The 9,546-nt window shown below is 48.9% G+C and overlaps 1 protein-coding gene across 2 annotated transcripts in view; it reads left to right on the forward strand.

Moving 5' to 3' along the window:
- The first annotated feature begins 42 nt into the window (after positions 1-42).
- Positions 43-9,546, forward strand: part of MLLT1 (myeloid/lymphoid or mixed-lineage leukemia; translocated to, 1) — a 36,452-nt gene continuing 26,948 nt past the window's right edge. For both annotated transcript variants that reach the window (XM_015420531.1, XM_015420532.1), the window contains exons 1-4: positions 43-157; positions 4,090-4,270; positions 5,763-5,845; positions 6,706-6,849. In XM_015420531.1, the coding sequence (XP_015276017.1) occupies positions 146-157; positions 4,090-4,270; positions 5,763-5,845; positions 6,706-6,849 (420 nt within the window). In that variant the 5' untranslated portion in view covers positions 43-145. The remainder of the gene's footprint in view (positions 158-4,089; positions 4,271-5,762; positions 5,846-6,705; positions 6,850-9,546) is intronic.

Here is a 9,546-nt window from a genome sequence, read left to right on the forward strand (position 1 = left end):
CGGGCGCCTCACCCGCCGACCCCACCGACCATGAGGCCGGCGGCCTGGGCCGGGGACGCAGCCACGAGTGGGACGGAAGCGGCGCCCTGAGAAGCGGCCTGGCCAGGCGGGGGGAGGGAAAAAGGCAGGAAGGCCCAGCCGAGCCATGGACAACCAGGTGAGGGCAGGGGGCGGGTGCTGGGCAGAGGGGGCGTGGCCCGTTCTCGCTTCCCCGCCCCCGAGAGGGGCGTGGCTGGAGGGAGGGGCAGCAGTGCCCCCCCAAAGAAACACAGGGGGGCGTGGCAGGAGGGGCAGGGCTCGCCCGGACGAGGAGACAGAGGAACCCGCCCCCACGGGGGAGGGGCGTGTTTGAATTGGGGGGAGGCAATGCTCCCTCTCAGTGGTGGCGTCCTGGGAGCAAAAATTCTACTCGGTGAGCCACTGGCGTTAAAGTTGTGAGCGAGCCGTTTGGCTGCTGCATAAATCAGTTTGCTCTGGAGCCCTCCTTCCTGAGCGAAGACAAAAATGGGTGAGCCGGAGGGTAAAGAACCGTGAGCTGGCTCACACTGACTCAGCTTAGAGGGAACACTGGTGTGTGTGTGTGTGTGTGTGGGGGGGTGTTCCCTTCCCCAAACCAGGGGGCTGTGCCTTGCCTTTCCACTCTCTCCCAGCATCCTGGGCCGGGATTGACTTGGGTGCCTCCCCCCCTCGGTGGGGCTTGTACAGGGAAGGAGGAGATGGCTGCTGTTCCTCTGAAACCGCACCCCCCCCCCCAACCCAAGTAAAGTGTGCCCTATGCGTTAGACCTCAGGATCTGTGTCATTAGGGGTGGGAATGGGAATGTGCGTCACCCAGAAGTTGGGAGAAGACGGCTCTCTCCCCCCCCCAAAAAAAAGTACAATGAAATGAGAGGGAGTGGGTTGTTTGAGATGGGGGGGGGTGGGTGGGTAAGAGAAGGGGCCCTGTGTTTGAAGGGCCCTGGCAACGGGAGAAGACCTAGGGAGAGAAAAGGAACTCTTCCTCACCTGCCTGTGGGGGAAAAGGAGATTGAAGATGCACACTTGGTAGGCTGTGTGGTCTCTGCTCAGACGTGAAAGGAAATGGTTGGGGAGGGCCTGAGCTCCTCGCAAAGAGAGGCTGTGGAAGAGGGGAGAAGAGACCTCAGGGTTGACTTGGGAATTTTGCTCCTGTGCTCCTTACGATGGTCCTGCAGCAGCAACCCTATAGGATGTGGGCCATTGTTGCTTGTTTTGCGCCTTGAGGGAGGGAGGGAAAGGTTGGGATTGGCAGTGCCCAGTGCTCCCTCTAAGCTGTGGAGTCTTGTCAGCAAAAATTCTACTGGCATTAAAGCAGTGAGCGATTTGGCTGTTGCATAGATTACTTTGCTCTGGAGCCCTCCTTCCTGAGCTCAGACAAAATGTGTGAACTCACACTAACTCAGCTTAGAGGGAACACTTGCAGTGACCCTTACCTACATTGAATTCGTGGCTGTAGTGAGATTTCAGCTCTGGACTTCCTTACCCACAGCCTGTATTTCTGAACACTTCAGCTCTGTTGACAATAGGAGTACAGTCCTTGGAGCCTTTCACATGGGGGAGCTCAGTAATCCTTACAAGCAGCCCTGTTAGGTTGGCCAGTATTCTGTGGAAAGGAATACATGAAGACAATGGTGACCTTCACTCGAGAACATCTCGAGCAGGGGAGTCCCTGCCTTGTGCTTTTCAGTCCTGCTCTGCTATTGCTTAGTACTCTTTTGACACTTCTAAATGTTCATGATGCTTTTTTCTTATAACATCCCCATGTGATATAAAGGTAAAAGGTAAAGGTTTCCCTTGCTCGAAAGCCAGTCGACTCTGACTCTAGGGATGTGGTGCTCATCTCCGTTTCCAAGCTGAAGAGCCAGCGCTGTCTAAAGACATTTCCGTGGTCATGTGGCCGGCATGACTAGACGCCGAGGTGCATGGAATGCTGTTACCTTCCCACCAAAGTGGTACCTATTTATCTACTTGCAATTCCTATCTTTCGAACTGCTAGGTTGGCAGGATATGGGACCATAGACGGGAGTTCACTCCGTCATGTGGCACTCGGGTCTCAAGCTGCTGAACTACCAACCTTTTGGTCTGCAGTTCAGCATCTTAACCACTTGAGCCACCGCAGTGATATGCCAGGACTCTATTCCTTGTTTTGCTGGAGGAGGATCCGAGGCTGAGAGAACATAGCAGCTTGCCAGCCCCCTGCAGATACAGCCTCCCCCGGTCAGGGTGACACACACTGGTCACTCAACAGCTGCTGAACATCATGTAAATGATGGGATTCTGATTCTCATGAATGCGTGTTTGCTGCTCCTTGTGGCAGCATCACAAGACACCTGTTGTGTCTACATAAATGCACCATTATTGGGTGTGTGGGTGCTACGCCTGTGGTGGGATAGGGTCCTCTACCACCTGTGCACGCCGTCGTTTCCATGTGTGCTGATGTGTCTGCCCGAGGATCTGTTTTGTCAGCTTTCTGAGGTCTCAGGTAGATATGAAGGCTTTCCCAGCCCTAATACTTCAGAATCCTTTTAAACTGGGTGTCCCGGAGACGGGGCTGCCTCGGGTGTGCAAAGCATACGCTCTGCCTTGGTGAGACCCGGATTCAGGGTCAAATGCAACCATATTCCAGCTCCAGAAAGACCATCAAAATAACCAACAGCCTTGTTGGTCTTTTTAAGGCCTTTTGAGCTAGCAGTGGCATTCAGAGATGCGTCTCTGTCGCTCTGCATATAGTTCAGCCAATCTGTTCTTTGCGCAGTCTAGAGGGTGTTCCCTAGAGTGATGCTTTCCTGGACATATTACAGCCCTTGTCTGGTCTTCGAGGCTGTTGGCAATACAAACAGAGGGAAGATTAGATCTCTTCACAGCTTTGGAATTTTTTTGCTTCTGGGGAAGGAATGAAAGGGGAGGAGATAAGGAGCAGTTCCCCTTCCCTCTGGTGTCACAGAGCTCAGCGGGTATGTTTCCAGTGCTCATCCTAAGTGGACTCTCCTCCCTGCTGCAAGGGGATGCTTGCAACGCAAAGCATATTCGGCCTGCCTGGGCCTTTTAGGTGTTCCTTAGACATGCAATTGTAGAGAGAGAAACAGATAAAGTTATGGAGTCTGGTTTTCCTAATGGAGAAATCTGCAGTCCTCTTGAGACCCATGCCAGATCCTGGTGCTTTGATTTTTCCACATGCGCAGTGAGGCACACAGCTTGTGCCTCAGTGGCACTTCAGGTGGCACAGCGGCGCACATGTGAAGGCATTCTTGAGAGCAGGTGGGCCAGTTGCAGACACGGCACACTTCCCAATGTGTAGGATCAGGAGCACGTTGAAGTGACAGGGCAAACTAGTCATGGCACGTTGAGGAGAGGCTGTCGGGATCATAGCAGTCGTCACGATTTGGCGGCTGTTTCTCAGAAGTGACCATGCAGCCCAGGAAGGGGTTCTTCTGAGTCCCAGCAAGAAGAGCCCTGGACTGTTTCCAGTTCACTTGACTGCCTGGTATCCTTCTTCAGGCAACGCTTTCCGCACTGACACGGAACCCCTTGATGTTCAGAGGCATTATGAGGAACTCTGGGTCTTGCTCGAGGGCACAGTTGTGCTCTCCTGAGTGTGCCCTGGGAAGCACGGAGTGTTCTGGAACTACAGGTTGCAGGGGTGCAGTCAGTTTCTCACAGAGGAGTCCCTGAAAGGTTTACAAGGAACATAGCATCCAGGAAACTGAGAGGCCAAGATTTGATCTAGTTAAGAAAGGTTTCACTCTGCAGGCATTGGAAGAGGCTGGAGAACCTATAAAAGCAGACAGTAATAGGCTACATGGATCAGTGGTATGACTCTTGTCTGGAAGCGTGCTGTGTTGGATGGAGCACCAGAGCATCTCCTGTCTACATGTCCTGTTTAGCATTAGACTGCTTTACAAAGATGCTCACGTTTCCATTGCTTCCCCACGCAACCTGCGCATCACATAAAAGTAAGTGGTTAAGCGTGTTTTTGTGTCTCTGAGAGACGATCAACCTGGGATTTGTAATTAACATTGTGCTGTCTTCCCATCACCCACCCCCTGTCGCACTCCTTCCCTTTTCCTTCTAGTGTACGGTCCAGGTGAAGTTGGAGCTGGGGCATCGTGCCCAGCTGCGAAAGAAGCCCACTACCGAGGGCTTCACCCACGACTGGATGGTCTTCGTGCGTGGACCTGAGCAGTTTGAGATCCAGCACTTTGTGGAGAAAGTGGTCTTTCGGCTACATCAGAGCTTCCCGAAACCAAAACGTGGTGAGTGAACATCTGTTTGTGTGTATGGTGGTAGAAAGTGCCCTCAAGTCACAGCTAACTCAGAGCGTCTTCTTAGAGGCAAGAGACAAACATGTGGCTTCCCATTACCAGCCTCTGTGTAGTGACCATGGCCTTCTTGGCTTCTGGGATCTGATGAGATTAGGCTAGCCTGGATGACTGCGTAGCATAATCCAGGGCAAGTGCCAGCAGCTGGTTGGTGTGAAGATTCCTGTCTACGTCAAGAATCTTGAAGAATGAACCATGCCTTCCAGTCTTATTTTGTTGCCAGAATACCCACATTCTTGCTTCCTGATCAGACACCTTTGTGGAGGATACTTCTACCGATGGCTTCTAGCCACACTTGCTAAGTGACACCTCCAGTTTGGGAGGCAGTTCACCTCTAACAGCCATAGAGATGTGAAGGCCCGGAAAAAAACTGGAAAAATTTGGGGGAAAGATTCCCTCCCCCCCCTGTTTTTTTCCTGAAGCCTTTTTTTGTTTTTTCCCTCTGAAAAATTGAAAAAAGAAAAGAAAAAAAATTGATTATGGAAAATTTATTTTAACATGATGAATAAGATATTTTAGGACAAAGTGTTCAGATATTTTCCAAATCATTTCTAAAAAATATGTATGGTATCAGATTGAGCTAATTTCTGTGCACTGAGGACAAGCAAGTCCTAGGTTACAAACTGAACCCTCCAATGCAGGAACAAGATGCATTTCTTCCTTTAGGAGGTGCTATTGTCACAAAAAAAGAAAAAGGTTTCAGTTTTGTTTGGGTATTCTGTTTGTAATAATTGTTTGGATATACTATATTTTAATATGCTAGTTATAATTTCATGCCAAGTAAAAATGTCCATAGTCATATTTTACATTGCTAAAGTAACAGAATGACTTTCAATCTGGAAAAGAAAAAATGGGGGGGAAACGGGGTTTTTTTCTCGAGCTTCAAAATTTCTGGAAATTTTACATCTCTAGACAGCCAGAGTCGTGGGAGCAAACCAAGAAGGAGGCTACTGCTTTCAGGTCCCGTTTATGGGCTTCCAGAGGCATTTGGCCACCCGTTACTGAAAACTGCCTCCTGGATGTTTTCCAGCAGGGCTCTTTAGATACTCTTTGTGGTGGCGTCAGTCACCAGTTGCCATCTCTTTTATTTTGCAAAGTAAATGTTCCATCATGTGGTGATGACTATTTCCTTTCCCCATTGCCTGTTTTCTCTCTTCATATGGTAGCATTGCTTAGTATTCATAAAGGGCTTTTGAGTGTCTACTTTGCATATGTTGTCTCGCCAAGGTCCTTGCGACAGCCCTGTGAGGCCAGTTAGTAATACCGTGCTGGTGTTGCTGCCGTGGGGTTGTGGGGACTGAAGAAGGGAGCAAAGGGATATGCTAGCAGCCCCCTCAAGTCTGTAGGCAAAACCTGCTTTCCTCGTATTTGCTCCTTGCTTGGGCTGTGGACCCAAAGCTCAATGCCATTCCTGATTTCTTCTCAGTCTGCAAAGAGCCCCCATACAAAGTGGAGGAGTCCGGCTATGCTGGTTTCATCATGCCCATTGAAGTCCACTTCAAAAACAAGGTAAGTTGATCACCCCCCCCCCCTTCAAAAGTGAACTGGCCAGGCGGTATCTCAGATTTGGCTTCCAGCAGTCCCACTTAAGTCAAGGTGTGCTGAAAAACACATCAGATATTGTGCCCTGTCTCCTGCTTGGAGAAACAACAAAGAAGCGTGGCAATTGCATGCATTCTGTATCGCTTTCTTCACGTTGGTTACTCACGTGCAGTCTGGAAAAGCAGCTAACTTATTCTTCCCGCTAGCCCCAGTCTTGCTTTTTGATCTAGGTGATTTACTGCCCTCCCAAAAGTACCCAAAGCTGCTTTGAGATGTAAAATGCTACCAGTAAACAATCAAATTGCAGTCATGAATAAATGACCAGGTGAACAGCATCAGTCAAACATCAAACTGGCACCAGTGAGAGATGCTTTGCAAACTGAGCAGTGCCTCAGTTTCTTTCCATGCCGCCATAATCGCTTACATCTTAGCACCCAAGTGTGCGATGGATATGCTTTCCTGTTGTGTGAGCCAGGTGTCTGTCAGTGCATGGGATTTCTGCTTTCCTATCTTAGTTGTGAGTCTAGGTATGTTGGGGGACGACGACTGCTCTTTGGTTTTTAATCTTACCTTTTTTTAAAATGACTATTTAATTGTGACCTCTGGCACCTTGTGGCTCTGTTTGGATTAAACGGTAGGGTGGCCATTTGTCTGGAAGACAGAATGGAGAGTGAGTCTTGGGAAGTGTTTTGGAAGGCGGTCCCTAGAAGGGAAATGGCACCTCCAGGTTCAGGAGCAGTCTACCTCCAAATAGTAGGGGATGGGAGTTTGAGCTTGCACATCTAACGGCAAACGCTTCACAAGACTTTTGCCGCTCTCTGTTACAGGAGGAGCCCAGGAGAGTTTGCTTCACCTACGACCTCTTCCTGAACCTGGAGGGGAACCCACCCGTCAACCACCTGCGCTGTGAGAAACTGACATTCAACAACCCGACGAGGGAATTCCGACGCAAGCTGATCAAGGCTGGAGGAGTGAGTGTCAGAGATCCCTCCCCCCAGCCCCCATCTCCTTGTACTGTCCTCTAGCTGTCCTGCATTTTGGTTCATGAAGATATGAAACGGTACTATACCAAGGCAGGACCCAATACTAGCTGAGCATCGTCTTCTCTGACTGGTAGTGGTTGTATGGGATTTCAGGTGAAGAAAGGTCTTTCTCGACATGGAATTGCTTTCAATGGCAGATCCAAGGATTGCATATAGAACTTTTAATGTGTAGTGCCACTGAATTGTAATTGGTCAGTGCCCAGGAACTGGCAGATTTTTAGGATGTCCTTTGACTGTTACTGGAACCAGAGCCTTATTCACACCAGATGTAATCTGGATAACAGCTGCATTCACTAGATAAATACAGCCTCAATGCACTTCAATATGCTTTAGTGTTGCTTGATCGACTATAATGAAGTAGAAAAGAGTAAGAGTCCAACAGCACCTTAAAGACTAACAACATTTGTGGCAGGGGAGGAGCTCTCATGAATCACTAGCTCACTTCTTCAGATACAACTATATGATACCTGTCCTATATGTTGGAAAGTGGAGTGATTTCAGATGCTGAATTACATTAGTAGGCAAATGACAATAGAAGATGGGATTGGTTTGGGTGTGATATGCAGGGAGGTAGTCAACGTGGAGAAATCAATATTGCTAATCCAGATGGTTGCATTGTCTTAAACTATGTTATCCGTTGCAATTCAGCAGTATCTATATATCTAATAGCGAAGGCGTGCAGATATCTAAATCCGCACATCGGGGGCACCTGGGGGGCAGGGAGATTTTCCTGCACACTTGGGGCAGTCCCCAGGTGTGCACAAAAATATAAAAAGTTGAAAAAAAATATATGGGGGATATTTAAATCCCCCAAAAGTATAAGAGCCTTCCCTGCACATGCACAGGGAACGCTCTGGGAACTCTGTGGTGGGCTGGCGGTTGGAAGCTGCTCAGGCCTGGCTGCAGGAGTGGGGGGAGGGAGGAGGAGATCGGCGGAGGAGGAGGAGACCGCCAGAGCCGGGGGTGGAGGGGGGAAAGGGGAAGAAGGAAGCCGCTTGGGCCTCTCTGCCGGAGCGGGGGGGGGGGAGGGGACGGGACTTATGTCCATTAATTCTTTGTAGAAAGAACTTGCCTGTTTGTCCAGTGTAGAGAGTGGAAGGGCATTGCTGACACATGAAGGCATAAATCACATTGGAGGATGAGCAGGAGTAGGAACCTGAAGATGGTCTGGCTGATGTCGGTGGGTCCAGTGATGGTGTTGCTGGGATCTATATGAGTCAAACAACAAACACATACACTGCAAAAACCTCTTTTATAAGTTAAAGTGTTCTATATGTTCCACCTTATAAAGCGCATTGTGTATTATTCATAATATTCTAAAACAGGTATATATTCATTACATGCAATATCCACTGTACAATCTAATAGCTACCAGTCAATTTACATCCTTTTTACACAATCAACCCCAACGGGAGTTTCTAGAATTGTACATCCGCTTCTCCTTGCTTGAAAGTCTTCTAAAGGGGGAAGTTTCCTTTTGTGGTTACATTGAAGTTTAAATTGATGTTTGTTGCTGGTCCTACAAAAAGCCCATTAAGCAGCTAACAATCATAGATGGAGCGTTCCTATCTTTCTCAAGGCTGCCTTGCAGTGTATATATTTGTTGTTTGACTCTTCTAACACTGCAGCTCGAGTTTCCACAGGGATCTATATGAGAGCAAAGTTGGCATCTTGGTTTGTTGCAGGCCTTGGTATCAGAGTCCATGTGACTGTTAAGTAGTTTGTCCTTGTGGCAGGTGAGAAGTTGTTTTAGGTTATCAGGCCGTGTGTAAGCAAGAAGAGGTTGGCCCTCCCGGTGCCTGTGTGAGGGAAGCGTCACTATCCAGCATGTTGTTGTTCAGTCGCACAGTCGAGTCTGACTCTTCGCGACCCCATGGACCAGATCACGCCAGGCCTTCCTGTCTTCCGCCGTCCTCTGAAGTTTGCTCAACTTCATGTTCGTTGCATCTATGACACTGTCTAACCATCTCACCCTTTGCCGTCCCCGTCTTCTTTGACCTTCAATCTTTCCCAGCATCAGGGTCTTCTCCAGGGAGTGCTTCCTTCTCATTGGGTGGCCAAAGTATTTGAGCTTCAGTTTCATTACCTGGCCTTCCAGGGAAAAGTCAGGGTTGATTTCTTTTAGGATTGACTGATTTGATCTTCTTGCAGTCCAAGGGACTCAAGAGTCTTCTCCAGCACCATAGTTCAAAAGAATCTATTCTTTGGCGCTCGGCCTTCCTTATAGTCCAACTCTCGCAGCCATACATGACTACTGGGAATACCATTGCTTTGACCATGCGGACTTTTGTTGGCAGGGTGATGTCTCTACTTTTTATCATGCTGTTGAGGTTCGCCATCGCTTTCCTCCCAAGGAGCAGGCGTCTTTTAATTTCATGGCTGCTGTCACAGTCTGCGGTGATCTGGGATCCCAGGAACGTGAAGTCTGTCACTACTTCCAGGACTTCCCCTTCTATTTGCCAAGGAGTGGTGGGGCCGGATGCCATGATCTTAGTTTTTTTGATGTTGAGCTTCAAGCCCACTTTTGTGCTCTCCTCTTTTACCCTGAGTAAGAGGCTCTTTAGGTCCTCTTCACTTTCTGCCATTAGAGTGGTATCGTCTGCATATCTGAGGTTGTTGAGCTTT

Source organism: Gekko japonicus, unplaced genomic scaffold, assembly GCF_001447785.1.
Source record: "Gekko japonicus isolate JY-2015 unplaced genomic scaffold, Gekko_japonicus_V1.1 scaffold632, whole genome shotgun sequence".
Taxonomy (NCBI): Eukaryota; Metazoa; Chordata; class Lepidosauria; order Squamata; family Gekkonidae; genus Gekko; species Gekko japonicus.